Source organism: Falco rusticolus, chromosome Z (genome assembly GCF_015220075.1).
Source record: "Falco rusticolus isolate bFalRus1 chromosome Z, bFalRus1.pri, whole genome shotgun sequence".
Taxonomy (NCBI): Eukaryota; Metazoa; Chordata; class Aves; order Falconiformes; family Falconidae; genus Falco; species Falco rusticolus.
In genome coordinates this window covers 81515351-81536441 of record NC_051210.1, presented here as the reverse complement: position 1 = coordinate 81536441, position 21091 = coordinate 81515351, and the positions used below count along the sequence as shown (strand labels likewise).

The 21091-nt window shown below is 39.7% G+C and overlaps 1 protein-coding gene across 5 annotated transcripts in view; it reads left to right on the top strand.

The window, feature by feature from the left end:
- DYM (dymeclin) overlaps positions 1 to 21091 on the top strand; it is a 215301-nt gene that overhangs the window by 134751 nt on the left and 59459 nt on the right. For all 5 annotated transcript variants that reach the window (XM_037373245.1, XM_037373248.1, XM_037373242.1 and 2 more), the window contains one exon: positions 14315 to 14417. In XM_037373245.1, coding sequence (XP_037229142.1) covers positions 14315 to 14417 — 103 coding nt within the window. The remainder of the gene's footprint in view (positions 1 to 14314; positions 14418 to 21091) is intronic.

The following is a 21091-nucleotide window of genomic DNA, read 5'->3' as shown; positions in this document are numbered from 1 at the left end:
ATTTCCCTCTGTTGAGCTTCATGAGTTGTCTGTTGGCCCATTTCTTCAGCCTGTCCAGGTCCCCCTGAACAGCAGCACAACCATCTGGGTGCATCAGCCTCTCCTCCCAGGTCTTTGTCACCTGTAAACTTGCTGAGGGTGCAGTCTGCCCCACCAGGCAGGTCATTAATGAAGATGTTAAACCCCCAGAATCTGCACATGGGGTACACCACTCGTGACTGGCCTCCAGCTGGACTTCGAGCCGCTGAGCCCATCCATTCAGCCAGTTTTCTGTCTGTTTATCTGACCTCAGCTTTGTCAGTTCATCACAACTTGGCTTCATTTGAAAATACTATTATTATCTTGATTGTACTTCTGAGAGCCTTTATACTGATTGTATAGTTGATCCCATTTACGCATTGCTCTAGTATCCACAGAATCACAGAAGGGTCAGGGTTGGAAGGGACCTCTGGGGATGGTCTAGTCCAGCAGTCCTTAGTAATCCAGATTACACCACCAGGATTGTGAAAGCTCATTTTTCCATGCCTTTGGTTGTCACCTGGGTAGATTGAAATTCAGGAAGATACTTGTATGTGCCTAGAAGACCATGTTGTCTCTCTTCTAAATATCCCACTGAAATGCAGTTTGTATTTGGTCCCACGCTCTGCCTTCGTTTGTTTCCTGAGGTGGAGGGGAATTACATCCCAACCCATAAGGCTTGTACTTGCTTTTTGTACGGTGTAGAATAGGAAACAGTCGGTGTTTGCTTTATCATCATGGTAATTAAGTTCTTTGAACTGTTTTCTTTGCTTTGGGAAAAACAGAGACTGACCTGGAACATCACAGAAATCTGTCTTTTTAAAAAGTACATTTTGGGGAGGGCATTTTTTTAGGAATTCGGGAAGATTTTTGAGTTGCTAGTCAGAAAGAATTACACAAGGGAATAAGATGTATAAAACTGAGTGGGAGGTAAAGCACAAAAGGACAACCACTTTTCTCTGTGGGAATGAGGTTAATTTCCAAATAAATTGAAGACAATGTAAATTTAATTACTGTGAAGCTTGAGGGTCTGGGACTTAAAAGAAAATAATATATCATGTTGGTTTTTAAGATGGAAAAACATTGCACAACTGCAAGTATGCTGAAATGAATCATTAAATCCAATCTGTATCAGTTTTCCCACCAATCCAGAGACTTGAGTATGTTTGTCTGAACACAATAAAATAACCTCTCTTTAGAACGACAAGTTCAGTAGTGATAAGTTAATTTTGGATGACAGTGTATGTGGGAAATAATGACCTTTTTGCTACTGAAAAAGTAATGAACAGTAGCTTTGAAGCATTACCTAAAATACAATCTGCTTGCTCTTACATAAGGGCTCTTCCTGCCCATGTTGTGTTTCTAAATCCTCCCAGTAACGTCTAACACCTTTTTAACTGAAGAACAAAATTAAAAGCCCTGACAGGCAGACTACCCTGAAGAATTACATTTTAGAAGTGGTTACATTTTAGCTCTGTTAAGGTTGGATTACAAAACACGGGTAAGACATGATTTTGCTGAATAGGGAAAGTATTTTTATAAAAGATGAAGGGACGGTCAAAGATGTAGCTCCTTCAGGATGCTGACAAGCCTTTTCCTGCTGCAAGCCGTGGCGATTTTGATTCCACGTGTTGGTCATTTGGGAGAGCAGTACTGGTGATGGAGAGAAAAGCTGGGGGAATTCAGTACTCCAAACATTTTTCCTTCCTTAAAGGCTTCCAGATGATTAGTTCTGAAACTGTCATCTTCCTGCAGTGATGAGTAGTTTAGAGCATTTCAAACTGTCTGTAATAGATTTCTAAAAATGTTTGGTAGATGCTGAAGGCTACGCTATGTTCTTGATACGTATATGCTGTTCTCGGGAGTTGCATTTGTAACCATTACAGGTCTTCACTATATATCTGCACAGGTTGTTTTTCCTTTTTATGTTCTTTTTTTTTTTTTTGAGAGAGAGAGCTGTAGAGCAAGGGAGAGAAAATCACTGAACTGTCCAAATTTAAGACACAGTGTTAGGAAGGTTAGCTTTACTGTTTGTAATAAAGATGCATGGAAAATGACCAGATGAAAGGCCCTCGCGTTAGTTCTGACACATACATTGGAAAGGGCACGGGTGCTGTTGGGAGGCTGTAGCTACTAAGAAGAAAGGAATAAAGAAAAACGTTGAATAACAGGAATTAAGAAAATGCTGTGGGCTGGCTTCCCAGGACCTTGGCGCAGTACTTGTACTTAACTGGGCAAGGGCAGGCTGGGGCTTCCTAAAGCCAAATTAACCTCCATGTGGATCATTAACTGTAGCTTTTTCCATAGCGAATTGAACTCTTACGAAATACTTCATTATCCCTTGTTTTGTTCAGCATCCGCTGCTGTTGGATTCTGATGGATATTAACATCCCATACCAAAAAAAAATATTTATATAAATTAGTGTTTTTGATAAATGTTTTCTTTCAATGACACAAATATTTTTCAGGTTTAAAAGACCTATCTTTTATTTCCTATCTATTTTGACACGAATTTGCTTTGGAAAGAGATTTATTTATGACTAGCTACATTTTGGAGGTTTCTATCGTTTATATCTAGGTACATAAATCCACAGAAATTCAGCAAAGAGAACATCATTGACATTACAAGGAAGGATGTAGACAATTTTTACCTGTGATGTTTATTTTTAAAGTACAACGTTGTTACGTTTTTTACAGGAAAGGTTTAGTAACAGAGATGAAACTTAATTTTGGTCTTGGTGTTGAAAAATATTTACTGTATTACATAATATTTGACATTTTCCTACATTTTTCCTTTTTCCAAGAAGCTGTACCTTCATGTGCCTGCGAATGTTTTTAAGCACTTCCGTCTCTTTCAAAGTATGTGTACATGCATGCCAGTGCTATTTGCACACAGAAGTAGTCTTTCCAACAAATACCCCTCTTGGAAGAAGTTGTGTGTATCTGTATGTATGTGCCTACATTTATGCTACACCAAACACTGTACTATGCATTTTGAATTTATTATAAATTGCCATACACTTCTAATAGAAAGCTCTCTTCTCTATTCCTTCAAATGTATTTCATGTCAAACATGATTTATTCAGAACAGAATGCAGTAAATTTCAGAGTAAAATTTAAAAATTGTACAGAAATTCTGTATTTGCTGGTTTGAATACACATGCAGTTTGTGTACCCAGAAGGAACATTCTTCTGAATGACTGCCTGGTGAAATTGTGGGGGAATGAACAAACTGCTGCTCAGATGTTAGATTTTTAGTGCGGCTCAAACTATACATTTTTTTCCTGCCTGGAAATACACTTAAAACTGATTTTTTGATCCAGTATCACTAAGATGGCATGGATGGAAGTACTCTGCTGAAGAAGGTTGCAATACACACAAATCAATATGTTGTTTTAGACACTGCATTAAAAAAAAAAAAAAGCTTTGATCAATATTGAAATTTCACTCGAAGTTTAGGAATTAATAGATTAAGGTTGTCTGTGAAGTTTTAATTCAGCATCTTTATTTCAAAAGCAAAAACACAATCTTTAACTAAGTGATTATGCATTGGATTTTGTTTTGAATGTAGCATTATTCACTGCTTTGGGTTTTTTTATTGTCTTTATTCCCTGTGTGGCCTCAGGGCACACTGAACACATGCAATCTAAACTCTGTCTAGAAGACAAAAAAATACGCATTTCCTTAATTACTGTTAATTTTTTTGGGGGGGATCCCGTGGTGCTCATGATAGTTTCTCAGTGGTTCACAAATACTCAGAGAATATGAAGTATTTATGGATTTGGATTTGAAAAAAATGACTACCCATTATGAGCAGTTATGGAACTTATCTACAGATACAAGTGCATTATTTTTCTAATTTTCTTTCCTTATGGGGTTTTAGAAGTCTAGGAATTACCTCATTGTTATGCAAGAGACAGTCCTTGCATCCAGGGTTATGTTTGGAAGCAGCGAGACCTATGTCTGGTTTGAATTTCTGGCCATTTTGGTAAGGTCCTTAGTGATAGCTTTACTGTAGAGTCCTGGTAGGTCCAACTGATATTCTTCATTTCCTTCAATAAATGTTTCCAGTTTGATAGAATTTCAGAGGTTTTATGTCAATAGGGTAATTAAACTGTAGTGATTAGGGAGAGGCATGTGGAGGCTTTCCATTACCGTTAGCAGGGCATTGCGAGGGTCACCGTGGAGAGATGGTGACATGATCAGGAAGGACACCTGGCCGAACAGAAGATTAGTCCATGAGGAAAACAATAAAACTCATTCCTGTGAAGCAAGAATGGCAGAGAGACCTTTAGGAGAGGGCTTTGGAGAAAGGCGAGGGGAAAAGAAATGGAGGTGTAAGACAAAACTAGTGATATCTGTTGACAGCCCGATAATGTGTCTTCCTAGCTTGTTTCTTGTTGTATTGCTTCAATATCGAAACTCCATTTTATGAAGTTAGGTCAAAGCCATGATGTTATTTCCAGGGTTCAAAGAAGAATGCACTGAACAATTCACCTAAACCATGGCAGGGCCTGGACAGCCGAAGGCCCACTGAGCGGGGCTGCTGTACGGATGGGGTGCGGGTGACATGCCATGTCGGCAGCGAGGACTTTCAGTGACAGAAGCACGGTTCAAGTCTGGTGTTTTGCTTAAGTCTTAGCCTAAAGAGGGCTGTTAGAAGCACACGTACCCTGTCCTGTGCATGTGGAATGACTCTGTTAACTCCTAACGTGGATCCAGGTTCTTTCCTGCCAGAGCGAGTACAGAGAGGCGCAGCTGCTTTCTTTGTAAGTGTAGCAATGACCCAAATACGTATAAATACGTATGTACACGCACACTCAGTGTGTTTGAGGAAAGCCGTGCCAAACAAAAGCTGCTCAAAAGAACATGGATTTGGACCTTAGGTTTGCATGGCAACGATGGCTTTTTAATTTTCTTGTTGTTGTTTCATTGTTCCAGAGTCTGTCTTTGGGTTTTTTGGGTGGGAGTTTTGCTCAGGCTGCTTTCTCCAGCAATTTCCTCTGATTCTCACCCACAGAGTTTTGTCCTAATTCAAGACAAATGTCTTCTCTCAGCAGCTATGAAACACTTACCCTATTGAATTAAGAGCAAGTGGATGAAATGGAAATATTGTGGACTCTGCCCATTCAATATTCTTAAAAAATGTTAACAGGATGAACAAAGAGAACATTGAAAGGAATTACATTCACATCTTGAGACACCTAAGGCACATTCAGGGATATTTAGCTCAGAATAAACCTTATAATTAGTCTGAGCTTTACAAACATGTATTCTGTTTATACTGGACTGTTCACGTTTTTCCCCCCACAGCTTCCAGCCTTCCTGAATTTAGTTTGCCACTTGCTACTCTCTCAGTTACAGAAAAATACAGCAGACATATGGTGCTCAGCTAAGTACCCTGTCAAAATCTGCATCTTCTATAGGATTTACATGGGGGATTTCAGTCAATGGTTATTGAGTTTATATTTTAATACAACGTGGTGTTAGGAAGTTGTCGTTTCTAGGTGGTGCTCCTTATCCTCACCTGATTATGTTCTTTAAGTGGAATTGCAAGGACGTTATTTGGCATGCTAGGCAAAAAGGGAATGAAATTATCTGTACCAAGATACAGGGGAAGGATTTTACTGCTTTTTGTTCCTTTTAATTTTCTAGTGGTAGGAGCATCAATTTCCCAACATCGGTTGGAAAGTGGCCATGAGCTGCCTAACAATTTATGCCTTCAGTTGAAAAATACATTTCCTGGTCTCTACAAATTAAATTCTTGGCTTACTTTTGTAAATATTTACTTTTGCCTCACTACATCAAATTCCTTGCTTTCATATTTTTCCTAGTCCCTTTGTCTTTTTGATTCTGTTTTAGCAGGAAATCCTGTTTGTTAATGCAAAGCCGCCATCAATTGCTCTAAGTTGCTTCTGAATTTGCTTATATACTTTTGCCACAAGTATATGGTGACTGCATGTTTTTCTACTTCTTATTAGTAAGAAAATTTCTTTAGGAGACAGAATTTGGAATGTCTTTATACCATATGAATTATAGATCTCTGATCACATGTAAGCAGTGGCAGGTAAGAGGGTACTCTTTAAAATTAATGAGACACTTTTGTTGTGACCTGAAGGTACCTTGAAGTACTTCATTTATTATGATCAAGTTTAGGACTGTAGAATTAAAAGAATGGTCTTTATTGCTTGCTGTTTAACAGGATGATGTGATAGAAACTTGTTTACCAAGGCCACATTAAAATAATTTGTGATGCTTTGGGATTTGCCCTGAAATAGCAGCCACCTGAGGTGCTCAGCCTGTTTCCAAGGGGACACAAACATATTTTTGAGAAGGCACTAGACAAGAAAAGTCAAAAAAAAAGTCTGATCACTGACCAGCAAAGTCGGGACATAACAATACCAGCCTCATGTAGACCTTTTACTACCTGGGAGAAGCCCTTTCCATTCCCTGATCCTTCAAACATGCTTTGATAAGTCCATCATTGAAGCCCACACAAACCATTTTATTTGCATAGGTAGCCTTTGTGGAGACAGCACAGCATAAGTCTTTTGGTTGCACATCATCTCCCCAAGCCAGATGGACCTAATAGTAAATATAGCAAAGCTTTATTCAGCAGAACTTAATCGTGCTTCACTTTACAAGATTAGAAAGAAAGATATAAAGTACGTTCTTATTTTCTGTTTAACAATTTGGTGTCTTAATTGGTTAGCTTCTCTTTTCTGGGATCCCAGATGTTTCCCAGGCATTAGAGTTGGGCTCAAGTAAATAAGAGCAGCGTCCCCACATGGAGTATGCTGCCCCGCATAGCCCTTGGAGTTCTCCATGGCTGTTCTCTCTCATTATTTCTATTTATGTGCCATTACAGCTTGGATAATTCAAATGCAGAATGCCTCTGGGGCTCTTCAGTAGACATGGGCATTTGGGGACTTAGTGATTTTTCTGCACTTACTCATGCTAAATGGATTTCTCCCAGGGCCTGGTTCCTTAAGTGCTTACAGAGCACTAACATTGCCTGCAGAAAGGTGTTCAGCTGCCCCTACTGCACTCGCTCGCAGCCAGTTCCCCCATACAGGACTGCAGGACAAAGCATTTATTCCATTTCCTATGAAACAGCATGGTGCATTTGTTTTGATGTGACCTCTTGTGTGGCCATACATGAACTCGTATTCAAGGGGATGAGCAATTCTGATCCTCTGCTTGGAAATGTCTGTGCAGGCATCTTAACCAGTACATGGGTAGGGTTCTTGTCCCATAGTGCACTCTTCTTTGCTGTAATCCATTATAAAAAGTAGGTCAAACCCAAGAAGTGTTCCTTACATCTACAGGAATTAAGGTACGGTTTCAACTTTTAGATGTCAGGTTTCAAAACGAAGATATTTTTAGAGCTTGCTGTATAAAGGAGTTTTTTTCTAATATGATTGTGGTGTTAATGTAGGCATTGTAAAATCCTATTGTTTAAGGAGTATTTGCATAACATGGTTTCGGTGTTTAGGGCTTATATTTAATTCTTTAAAATTGAGAACAGTAGTACACTTGGCGTGTATATGAGAGCGGAGAGAAGGAACAGCACAGAGTATTGCTAAATTGTTTAAGAACATGCATCATTAGTTTTTTTGATCTGTGGGACTCTGGATTATTTTTTTTTCCATCACCAGATAGTGTTTTGTGTTTCTCTGCTGTTCAGTTCATTTGCACTATACTTCTGCACTAGGGGAGTGAGGAGAAAAGATTCAGAATGTCTCAGTTTCCAAGCTTCGAATAAATTATGTTGAGCAGCACTTTAGTCCTCGAGTAATTGTCTACTCAGTGCATATAGAATATTTCTAAGTATTAATTGGGACTTTTTTCTCCTTGAGAAGCTTGTTAGTGATTTAGATTGGGTGAAGTCAAATCCTTATTCCTTTTTTCTGTCATATAACTCAATGTGACCTTCCTCTGCTAATGTGCTTGGTTAGTTTCCCACTCTCTGACAGGGCCCCCCTTCTTTCAGGCTTCCATCTCTTTCTTTGTATCATAACATCAGTCTAAGCTCAGCTCATGCACTTGGTATGGAGTCTCTTCTTTCCTCCCAGATGATTCTCTCCTCTCTGCCATTGCTTGGACAGTGTGAATAGGAATTTATTGCACCTCAAGACTGGTTTCAGCCACCTCTGTAAGAGAGCTGTGCCCACGCAACTGGTACTTCAGTTTCTGTTTGAATTTCATCTGATAGCATGAAGGATCCTCTGCAAACGAGTTCCTTTTCTCCATGTGCTTATTTTTGTATTTTGGTCAAATCATCCTTTCATCTTTTCTCAAATCTATCAAATAATTAACTTCCTTAAGCATTTCATGGAAAGGTATATTTTCTGATTTAGTTACCTTGATTCTTCTCTTAACCTTTGCGTTTTCAGACCACTGTTGTGAGATCCGCACACAGGATGGCAGCAGCAGGTGCTGTAGGACACAGCTTTGCTGGATATAGAGTCATTTAGGGTGGAAAAGACCTTTAAAATCACCAAGTCCAACCGTTTAACCCGCACTGCCAAGGCCACCGCTAACCCCTGGCCCCGAGTGCCACAGCTACAGGTGTTATAAATCCCCCCAGGGCGGGTGCCGCCAGCCCCCCGGGCAGCCTGTGCCAGCCTTGGCCACCCTTTCCGTGACGGGATTTTCCCTCATTCCCAACCTAACCCTCCCCCGGCACAAGGTGAGGCCGTTCCCTCTCGTCCTGTCGCCTGTTCCCTGGGAGAAGAGCCCGACCCCCCTGGCTCCAGCCCCTCTCAGGGGGTTGCAGGGAGCCAGAAGGTCTCCCCTCAGCCCCCCCTCTCCAGGCTGACCCCCCAGCTCCCCCAGCCGCTCCCCACAGCACTTGTGCCCCAGCCCCTTCCCCAGCCCCCTGCCCGGCTCTGGGCACGCTCCAGCCCCTCAGGGTCTGTCTGGGAGTGAGGGGCCATCTTTCTGTTAGTACCAAAGACAGTTTCTCCTCCATCAGCTTTCTTGCATTGGGGCAGCTCTTTGTTGATCTGTCGGTCTTTAGGCGCTGCTCCCAAGGTAAGATCCTTCACACTTCGGGAGCAACTTGGTTTCTTGGTGCTAAATTTATGCCTTCAAATTTGGCTGTTTAAAATCTCAGCAAGTTTACTTTGCATCCAACTTCTTGAAAGATAAAGAAAAATTTAATAAACATGCTCTTTTCTTTTTATTTCACAACCCTGTGATGACTGTGCCATTTGCAAAGTTTAACCATAGTATTTCCTTATCGTTGATGTATACATCATCTCTGTATCGCTGAAAGTATTTTGATAGCTTTAACAAATGTTAAATAGCTATTAGTATTTAGAAGGGCCAAGAATATATTCCTGTTTGTCCCTATTAAGAAAACAAGATTAAAGAGTTTTCAAACTTGTGAGTTGTTTCCTTTTGAGTTCATACAACACATGCCTTTTCAGCATTCGAGTTTTCTTAATAAAAAAAAATCCCATGTGGAACAAAGTCATATAAATAGTGTGTAGAAGACTGTTAGAACAGGGATAGCATCATGCTTTATTTCTAGTCTCATTGGAAAAAAAAAAAATGAGTGTGCTTGGTAAGGTCTGTGTTTCAATGCCAGTGATACCCTCCTCTGAATGAGTCTCGTGATTGCTGCTCCATATCACACTCAGGATTAGCTGGCACGTCTTTGCCTTGGCCAGCCTGTTTACTTTCTTAAAATACTGTGTGGTTGCGGGGTTGCGGGTACCTTTCCTTGTCTCTGTCCAAAGCTTTCAGAAGGCTCCAGGTTTTGGCAAATCCTATCTTTGGATTTACTTTCAACTTCTCATTTTAACTCCCTTGTTGGTTTTTTTTGTAATTTTTTTTAGCTATAAAAGTTCTAGTTTATACATTCATTTTGTCTATGTGAGAAGTATCCTTTATGAGCTGTTTCAATCTGCTGTAAATCAGACTTTCTGCAGAACTTGCAGAAGCTTTTTTTTTTTTTTTTGTCATTGTCAGTGTGTGACTTTGCTAGACTAAGAAGAAAGTTGTGAAATGAGGTCCCCTTATTGGCTTTTTTCTCTCCACGGGCTTTGTGGAATTGGCTTTTTGAAAGCATTAAGTTCATATATTACTAGTTTGAATGTCATTGTGTGTGCAAATAACACATAATCAAATCACTTGTATTTAAGTAACCATTACTGTTTGGTCTGGAAGTATTTTTTTATTGATCAAAGTTCAGCCTTGTGTTAAATTAAAAACTTCATCTGTGTAGAGGGAGTTAAGAAACCAGTGATTTCTTAATTCCTAAAAATCAGAAATACAAGACTTTGAGATTGGTGTTCACCCTTGAGTCTTCCTCACTGGCTGAGCTTATCCATGGTGTGATTTGATGATCTGTAATAGGTGCTAGCTGTTACTTCATCTTGCTATTATTCCAGCTTATTATTTTGCGTGCTAAACATTGGTCCATAAGTACTTCTGTGAGGGAGAGATGAGTTGAGGTTGAGGTACCAAGACATTTTTGTTGTTCTGGACATAATTTGTTAGTATTATAAAATGCCCATAATGGGTGAGACAAAAGGGCTGTGGCGCTCCATAGCCTGACAGTTGATGGAGAAGAACAGAAGGAAGAGAAGTATTCTGGTAAAAAGTCCATATTCTTGTCAACCTGTGCAGACTGCCCTCTGTTACCACATAGTGTATCTATTTTTCAATTTGATCTCAACTTGACTTTTAGCAGGGCAAAGCCAGAAGTGTGACTAAGACATGAGGGGAATCTGGGAGACGGTCTTTATTTCCACCTCTGCATGAATTGGCACTTGTGTCTTGTACCTTGTTGTGTGGAAGGGAAACAACCTTGTAGTAAAACATTCTTGCCTTTTTAAAATGTCATTATTCATGCCTTAAAAATCAAAATAAAGCCCCAAACCATACAGACACTGAAGATGTGGCTGCTGCAAAATCAGGCATCTCCTTTAGAAGGCAGCATTTGTTGATAAAAGATATGTATGAGCTAAATTTCTTGCAAATGCCTTTTGAGGATTGTAGCTAAATGTATTCTGATACTTTAAAAATGAAGTTGATGTTTATTAAAGTGGTTTTCAGAGTAGAGATAGGGGCATAATAACAAGTGAATTACTTGGTGGTGAAAGCTTTACGCCATTTCAGGAGGCAGCAGTACTTTGAAGCTGCAAATTCATCAGTTGGTCACAGTATCTGGCCTTATTTTTTCTGTTTAGTTGTAGTGTTTCTGTGAAGCTCTTTAAGTTTGCTCTGGGTGCAATCCTATATATTTCTATTCTTAGTATGAAAAATTCCTGCCTACGTGTCCCAGCCCTCATGCTCCTCTAAGGGAGGGTTCTTTGAGAAGAATAACAAATTTCTGAAGAAGAGAATTGTGTTGAGGTTTTTTTAACCTGAATATTGGTGTTTTGGGCGGTGGTCCCACAAAGAAGTGTCTCAGCACAGGTGTGAAGGTGATGAGCTTGTGGCAGGAGAGCAAAACTTTTCAAAGGGAAGCTCTGGTCCCAAAGGCAATGTATAATAGACCTTACCCCCACGTGGCTCCTTTGGAAATAGGAATCAGCTACCAAGGGCTTGCTTCTGCCATAAACAAGCACTCCAGTCTATTTACATTACACTTAAATATTTTCCTTTTTTTTTTTTTTAAGAAAGCAAATGCAAGTTATAAAGAAATAGTTTTCCTTTCTTTTTCTTTCTCCTTCTTTTTCCAGTTCTCTAAATTTCTGTCAGAGAACATAAATTTGCTCTTTGCTATTCCACTTCCATGTGGAATACTAATGATGTGCATTTCCCTTCACATGTATTGCGTAGATGCACTTTTCAAAATCCTGATCCCAATTCTTTGTTTATGTTTAGATTTCCTTTCTAGCCAAAATGCATTATGTGTTTTCGAGAAGAACTGACTCCTTGGAAATCCTTTTTATTCCAAATTCTTCCTTTTTGTGAAATTATCTGTATCTTCTGAAGCAGGCAGACACCAGATTTAGCCTGTACTTGCTGCACAGCCCCCCGTAAGCATCACCAGGTTGGTTTTAGCCGATTATTCTGTCTCTGCAGCACTAGATGGTGCTGATGACAGTATCTCTGAAATCTGAGCCTTAAAAAATAGCCGTGATTTGAAAAAAAGTAGTGCTGTTGTTTCAGTCCAAGGACCAGTTTCCAGGTCCAGATTTTCATTGGAATAAAAAAATCAGTTTGTGACTACAACAGCAGATTATGGGAGGGAGAAGAGTGGAAAACCTACTAATGTATCTTATTTCTGTGTTGCTACTTCCCTTTTTAACAGGGAAAGTTCTAGTGGTTTTGACTAATAGCTGTGAATTAGTGGGAGGTTGGCATTTGATCCCAAGAATGACACGTCTTGTCAAGGCTGTGCTGGATAGCATGAAGGAAAAAATAAGATTCCAGTTTTCCTCATGTCAAATATATTGTGCTGCTCTGAAAACACCAACTGTTCTTGACCCTCGTGACCACCACAGAGGTCTTGCAATCTCGTGTGATGTTCTCGCCATATCAGTCCAGTTGCAACTATCACCGCCCCAGCGATAATGTCCTGGTGGGACCGAGAGCTGGGCAGCTGCAGTGCCCACCCTGGTTTCTGCTACGCCGTCTCGAGCCCGTTCCTCGTGCTGGCAGACTCTGGCTGAACCTTGAGGATGGTACAACCTACTCAAGGGCTCACATTCTCTAATTAGATGTCTTAAGTGCAGCAAAAGTTGCCCTTAAAAGGAAGCTGTTAATCTGTTCTAAGAAATACCTAACTCAAGTCAAGAGGTGTTGGGAAATGGTGGAACTTACTGAGTTAGCTCTCGAGAGGTAAGGTTTGGGCTTGAGAAGTGTAACTAATTCCTTGTGACAGTGAGAACTGTTGGAGAAGCCTTTCCCTGAGGCTCTTGAGTAGCAACGAGGGGACAAGCACTGATACTCCAGGGAGTCTACTCCTGCCATCTGTAAATGATACAATATCATTGATATATTTTAAGTAAAAAAAATTAACAGGACTTCTTCAAATGCTGAGCATCATTTCTTGAGGCAGAAAAGCTTTCCAAGCACATGTCTCTGAGTGCTGAAGCTGTCCTCTGATTCCAAGAAACAGAGGCTATTTAGAATATAACACTGAGGTAGTATTTTGCCACTTACTTTTTTAATTATTAAACTGGCTTTAGTATTTTGTAACTGAATCTGGTGAACAAGAAGTCTGCCACTGTTCCTAGTCCCATCAAGTGTACCCAGCTCCAAGAGCGGCATGCTCAGACATTGGTGGATTTTGTTGGGGCTTATTTGTCAAGGCAGCCTTTTTACCCTCTTAAGGACTGACACAGTCATAGAATCACAGAATAATTTGGGTTGGAAAGAGCCTTAAAGATAACATAATTCCAGCCCCTAGGAAAGCTTGGTAAGAGTCCTGTAATGCTCCAAAAAGAAGCCAGAATAATGTTTTAAAACACAAAAAGCCTTAAAACATATGACTGATATCAAGATGGGGGGGGGGGAAAAGTGGGTTATCTATGAAATGAAAACCATGTTTGAGGTTTCCAGTGGCTTCACAGAAGTATCCGACTCCTTGAAGCTGCTGACCACTAGCTGGTGGCCTTTGTCCACCACTTTGGGTTACTACTTCTCTCTCTTCACACCATTGCAGTCAAGTTACATTATCAGTTACATATATCATATGTATTTATCTATAAATATACATACATATTATTAAGTTACATACATCAGATTATACCTCTATGAGTGTCATTGCCATACTTTTCCCCAAAATGCATAAAAACCCCCATTTATTTTGCTGTTTGTATATGGACCATTGATGTCACAGATTATTTTTAAAGCTAAGGTAATGCTTTATTCTTTGATTTAAGCAAAAAGATATTTGAAAAGAATTCATACTAGTAAAATGCAAAAACTACTCCAAATACCCAAAGCTTCTGTCATATACTTTGATTCTTCCTGTGCTAAGCAAATAGGTTATGGAAATGAATAATGCACAAGATGCTCTAAGGATATATTGCAATATATTGAACGAGGTGTTGCACTTAAAAATTGCGTTTCAGTGAGCGCGTAACTAGTTAGGAGCTGAAATGGCATGTCTACCGTATGATGTTCTTCACATTATTTTATTGTATAGAATATTTCTAATTCAAATTCTGCTATTGCTTAGCCTAGATATTAAATAAATAAATTCTGCAACAAGTGTGCATTGCATTCTAAAAATCTTGTGTATTTAATAAAACATGTCTTCTGACTAGTTTAACTATTTCAGGACATTATTGTGAAGTTAATTTTTTTTTTCCTTTTTCCCTTCCTTCAGTTTATTTTCTTTGTTATCTAAAAAACACAACAAAGTGCTGGAGCAAGCCACACAGTCCTTAAGAGGTTCCCTTGGCTCAAATGACTCTCCGCTTCCTGATTATGTGAGTATCAAACTTATGTTTTAGTAGATGCTTCAAAATAAAGTGGTACATCCCTAAATCTGTAAAGATTTATCAAAATGTGTGACAGCTAAGCAACCACCAACATCAAAATACAGGAACCTGTATAAATGATGTCATGTCTGAAATGTCTCTACCAAAAAAAAAAAAAATTACACTTACAAATGGCAAAACAAACCCACAACTATTAATAGCTAAGAGACTTACTGTACCCTGTCAACTTGCAATTTTCAAGCCATTTGTATTTCAGGATGTTTAAATCATACAGTTAAAACATTATTTTTAATAACAGGCCTTTGGCATCCACAGTTTCTTAAAATGCCTAAAAATGATTGAAAACAATTCCCAGTGAGCCTTCAGGGGAGTACTGTAGTCATGGGGCAAATTAGTATGTTCTGAACACACGGATACATACAGTGCTCTTCAGTTTGCTGAGCCAATACCCACAAACAGGCAACAATTTTGTAATTTAATTGCACAGCTTGTTGGAAAATCTTTAGTTTCGGTACAAGAAGGAGATGTCTTCCAAGGACTTGAATGATATCTTTGTACAACTGAAGCATCTTTCATTTGTACTCATTTGAGCTCTTGCTGCAATACTCTGTAAAAAAGAAAAAAAGGGGAAAAAAAAAAGAAAAAAAAATTGATTTTATCAGTTGTTCTAGATTTTTGAGGATGAAAATGTAACAACTGGTTTATTTGCAATGTTAATACATGTTCCAGGACATGCCTGAGACATTACATATCATATAACTCTAGCATTAAGTATAAAAATGCTGAAAAAAGATAATTTGATGTAATAGTTTAATGACTTTAATCTAATTCAGCTAACCGGGTTTCTTCACCTGCATATTTAAGTTGTTATTGCTGACACATACCATACAAACTAAAGTCACTTCGTTATTCAGAGACAGGCGGCTTTATAAAGCATATGAACCACTTGCAGTTTTTTCCTGTGCATTCCAGCTGCCTTACCTTGCCCTAATTCACGTGAAGCTCTTAACAATAACTTGGGATTTCAGGGCTTCTGATTTCGCTCCCAGAACTTGCCATCTAACCTTGAATTTTTGGAACTTTAAACATTTCAGCCAGAACCCCTGCAAGTTAGTTTGTGGTTAAAGAGGAGGAGATCCCACTTCTGTTTGCCTGATGAGATGATACACGAGCTGCATAAAGCTCTTCTGTCTGCATGGGCAGTTGAAAGCTCTCAGGACTTTGAAACCTCAGGGAGGGTTTGGTGGCCCTTTCCCATGGTTTTGCTTCTCATGGGCTCGTGATGTAGGGGCTTCTGTACTGCAGTAGTGAGAACTGCAGTACTCTGGATATATTGAGTGTTTCTGAGTGTTGTGGTTGATAAGGCTCTTGGGGACGTATTTCTCAGAGGTGATTAATCCCGTGTCATGCCAGATTACAGTTTAAGCAGTTACACAGCTGTATGTTCAGATTCCTGTTGTGGTCTCACAGCCATTTATTGAGCTGTCCTGGAGAGCCATGGTGCTTCACTTGGCTTCCAGGGCAAAGGGAGGCTGCTTTGGTGGCGGTGGTGGCTTTTCATACCTAGGATATATCATACGATGTATCATGTGGAGCATCTCCCTTATGAGCAAGGGCTGAGAGAGCTGGCCCTCTTTAGCCTGCAGAGGAGAGGACTGAGAAGGGAGCTTATCAATGTCTACAAATATCTTAAGGATGGGTATGAGGAGGACGGGGCCAGGCTCTTTCCAGTGGTGCCCAGCAGCAGGACAAGGGGCAACGGGCACAAACTGCAGCACAGGCGGTTCCGTCTGAGTATGAGGGAAAACTTCCCTGAGGGTGGCAGAGCACTGGGACAGGCTGCCCAGAGGGGCTGTGGGGTCTCCTGCTCTGGAGATATTCAAACCCACCTGGACGTGACTCTGTGCAGCCTGCTTGAGGAGAACCAGCTTCAACAGGGGGTTGGACTAAATGATCTCTAGAGGGCCCTTCCCACCCTGACCATCCTGTAATTCTGTGATATCATGAGCTAGTTGTGCCGGACATGCAGTATCACAGCCCAGAGGGGCTGCAGTGTGTGCTTGGGACTGGGTTTATGGACCCAGGGGCTCAGTGAGCTGGAACTGCTGCTAAGGCTGTCTGTTTTGCAACTGGCCTCTGAGACGCTGTGGGGTCTGCGTTAAATATTTTCAAGCATCTTCAGGTGGCTAGAGGAGAGGGCTGAAACTTTTAACATTAATTTGTCTCCCTGATGCAGGGACTGCAGATACATGTGGCCTGTTGTCAGAAGGAGGATATTGATTTTACGGAGAGAGACCCATATGTTTTCTTCCCTAGACAAACAAATTGCCATCCCCGCTGTTCAGAGGAAAGAAGATAGCATGGTACACAGTTGTGTTTGTAAAAGAGCACATATATGTATGTGTATGCACACATAAGTATTTCTTTACCTACATGTTAAGATTTATGTTTGGAGGTGTGTAAGTATTTGGTGCTTGAAAAATATTTTGTAGGTTTTGGATAGCTTTTTAACTTCCTGGATGTGAACAATATCACAGTTAAGAAAAGACCCACGGTGCTCTCTGTACAACGTTATCCCCTCACAGGTGGAGGCAGCTGAGAATTGCAGTTTATGGAGCAGTGCTGGGGAATGTGGGGGAATGTGGTGGTGGTGTGATGTAGGGAGAAGGAGATCAGTTGGAAAGACTGGTGTAGGAGAGGGTAAAATCAGTGAAGTTCAATGGCCTTAATTTTGAAAAAGGAATGTATGCATTTATTCATGGCTTTTTTTTTCCCCCTCCAAATTGCTCATGTTCCAGCTCAATCTGAGGCACAGCCAGTTGACTAAATAGAAATTGAGGCCAGATTTTATTACTTCAGCATATTCTGCTTCTGAAAGCCCATGTTTGTTATCTGTAAGAATAGCAAAGAATCTAGGAACTGAGGTAACTTAAGTATCTGAAGTCTGTTCTACCGCTGTATCCCATCATGGAGCTAAAGAAAGGGATGATTCTGGGATTGCCTGCTCTGCCCAGGTTTATATCTAGAGAGGAGGAGGACTGCTGAGTAAGCTATTCTCTTCACAGGTTTCATTCAGACTAGTCGGAATATTTTTTAAAAAAATTATTTCTCATTATTTTTTAACTCACTTTTAATGTAGAAATTCTTTTTTTCTTACTCAGTTCTGTAATCCAAAAGTTAATTTGCATGGGACCTGGGTCACAAGGCTTAAATTGTACATAAACTTATTCTAAGTCTTGCTTCAGGTCTTGTCTTGAACCTTTCTACACATTTCTAAGTATTAGACATCGAAAAAAAATTTATGGTAAATATTGTGTGTTGCTCCTTAGGACCAGGAAGGGTATGCAAGGAAAAAGGCAACATCAGTGATCTTGAGTTGAGCCCTGTCCACTGTGAGCACCGTATGATGGAGAGGTGCTAGGCTCTGAGTGCAGCGGCACAGCGTGCCCATGTCCTAGTACACACACACACACAAAGGCAACAAATGGAGATGGGATGAGATCAGCATCTCTTAATTTCTGAGTGCTCAAGCAGTGGTACTGTTCCTACTTTTAAGTTCCTACTCTTAAGTTTTTGACCTAATACACAGTCCTTAAGCTGCTGATTATTGTTGGTGGTAAAAATATACTGGGATCTTCCTTTACCATATTCCTTACAGTCGTCTTGTGGGTATCTGCTGTGGACTACCATCAGGTCTGTGGTATGCCAACAAAGCTGCGGGTATCTTCCTGTGAACTAGAACAAGGAACTGACCTAGTTGGCTTTTATATTGTTTTTATTGAGGTTTTCTGAGCTTTAAAAAAGAGAAGTGCAGGTTGTTTCATTTATTAAATTGCCCTGGTCCTTCCCTGATAAACTTGCTAATGTGATGGGATTCAGGAGCAGGGTGGAGAAGCCAGCAAGGAAGAGGGAAGAACCCCCTGTCATCAAACCATCGCCTCGGAGACAGGATCCTTGGTTAGACCAGTTCTCATGCTACTTCATTTGCTAGTTTGTTTAATAAGCTTTGTTATGAAGGATTATATTCATAGTAGCAATGACCTGGTTTGAAATACCACAGTTGGGTCAAGTTGTCCTTGCCCATGAGTATCTCCAAGCTTGAAGAAGTGGGAAAAATCAGTTGGGTTTTTTATTGCTGTCTTGCATTCAATGAAAGCGCATTTTCCAAAACTTTTAACAAACAAGAAAACTGGTAATAAAATAACAGAGAATTTTTCTTAATTCAATTCAAATCAAGACAAATTACTTAAGTAAACATATCACTTATTTTCTTGTAATTTTATTACAGCCTAATGTAATTTGTTAAATCATAGATACCTAATAGCGCAACTGGAGGCACGCTATTTCCCTCGGAAAGTAGCACGTCAGACCGCTTGTTGGAGCTAGCATCTACCGAAACAGTTGCTTTTTAGGGATTTCGTAGTATGTGTATGATTTTCAAGCACTTTAGTGCTTGTTCTACTGCAGCTGGTAACGAGAGATTCTCCTTAACTATTTCTAGGAAGGGAGAGGATGAAGTAGGAGTAAGTTTTTAATTTTGGCAAGCTTACGTCAGAGCTTCAGAATTCACTTGCTAATGTAAGAAAAAAACCCCAACAAACTTGCTTAATGCAAAAACTGAGGAAAATAAAAATCAAATGTAGACATAGTTTTAGATTCAACGAGTTTGACATGTGTCATCACTTGAGTCTGTATTCAGATACGTAGCTTTTGGTTGGGTTTCTAAATTTATTTCAACATTATCTACTGCAACACAGGGACAAGGGATTTTATGTCAGTGGGAGCCCAAACTCTTGTTTACTGGTGGTGGGTGTGAAGGCTTAGTAGTTAAATGAAAACTCCCTGGAGCAGATTTTGAGAATCACTCAACACCCAGGGTAGAGGTCACAGTTCTGAGCACCCCACGCTGCTGTCTGCTGGGGGTTCTCTCTACCATCCGTGGGAATTTTACCGACAGCCTTCAGTTGCTTTAATGGAATAATAGTCACAGAAAATAGTATAGGTAAATGATGCTAGCCACATAGGAAATCTAAAATTCACTTCAGTTTAACTATTATTTTTTTTTACCTTCTAAATGTTGGCTATGAAAAACTGCATTGTTCTATCCAGATGAAGCTTAAATGTGTTAGGGAAAATTCTAAAAATAATCCCACTTAGTGCCAATATCTTCAGTTATTTCATATGTAGGACTGTCACTTCAACAGCACTTCGATGTTTCTATCACTGACAGAATCCCCCCAGCAAGGCAGTGTAGTGTTAAGACTTTTCATATTTACAGGTGTACTCCTGTGAATGTAAGAACAGTCTCCTTTAACCCCCTCTGCAACATCTGCTGGGTTTGTGTTAGTTAAGGTATAGAAATAAATGTGTGTTGGCAATCCAAAGGGAAAAATGTAAAGAATATTAATGTAGTGAGCTATGTATGTGTGTATATATGTGTGTGTGTGTATATACATAGATATATACACAATATCTACATAGATATATACATACATACAAATAGTCTGCAGTAGCAAAGCCTGGTGGTACTGGGAGAATTCCCCATCAGAGCCGACCCTTTTCCTGGCCATTTACCAACCCAGTTGAATGTACCTGCTGTGTGGAGCTGGTGTTACACGGAGGCTTGGAATTCTGTGAATGTCAGTGAGTTTTCTTCCCGTCTGAATAATAAGAATTAAATTTTGCATTTGGGTAATGAGATTTCTCTGTTTCTTTTTTCTTTTCCTTCTCAGTTTGTGCTCCATAATGGGCTAAATGAAGTCCAATATTTAGATTCTTCTTTGATTTATCCTTGATTTATATGGTAAATAGAAAGCAGCTGTCTATTTAAGCATCTAATTCTTGAAACTCCTAGGCCCCTCCAGCGTCATCTGGAAATAATGTAGCTTGTAAAACAAAGCTAAGAAGAAAAAGCAATGTTTGTTTTATGTGGGATGAATGACTTCAGTTGGGGTCCTTCTAATTCGGCCATGATGAGGGTTATTAAAAAGCAGTATTACAAAAGTAGTTTCAACAAAAAGAAGGTTTTTTGTAACTTGTATCTTGTTATTATAGTTGATTATATTCAAAGCTGCAAGTCATAAATAGTCCTTCCTTTTAGTTTCTCCAACTGAGAACCAAGCTAACCTCCCTCCTGTACATGGGTAGATGTTAAAAGGTTCCCCTGATTCATTTACTCCCTAGAAAGAAATTGCCTTTTGTAAGTAAAGGCTCCATATTTATCTTGGAAATTTGGAATTGCTCAAGAGTAGGTAAAATCGGGTCTATGAACTGCAGTGTTAGCTGTCTTTTAAACGTAATGAAACAGATCTAAAATCTATAAATTTTCTGGGTTCAGTTACATTACAGTGGATGAAAGATGATAGTACCATAGATTCGAAACTCTGAATTCAGCCTTATTTTCCGTATAAGCAGTTTAGTTGTGGCTTTACTGAACAACTAAAGCAAAACTGAAGTTCTAGAAATGTGTAATATTAGCCACTGTAGACTAAAATATTTTGTCCATGATATTTGTTTACCATTACATTGTCATATAATTCCTATGGTGTCCCTTTGATGGCACTGCCAGAGTGTTCTCGTCTAATAGTGTGGTATTTCATTGAGGGTTATGGGGTCTTGTGGTAGTCATATTTTTATGAAGGATGCTGTGCAATGAAGTTAAT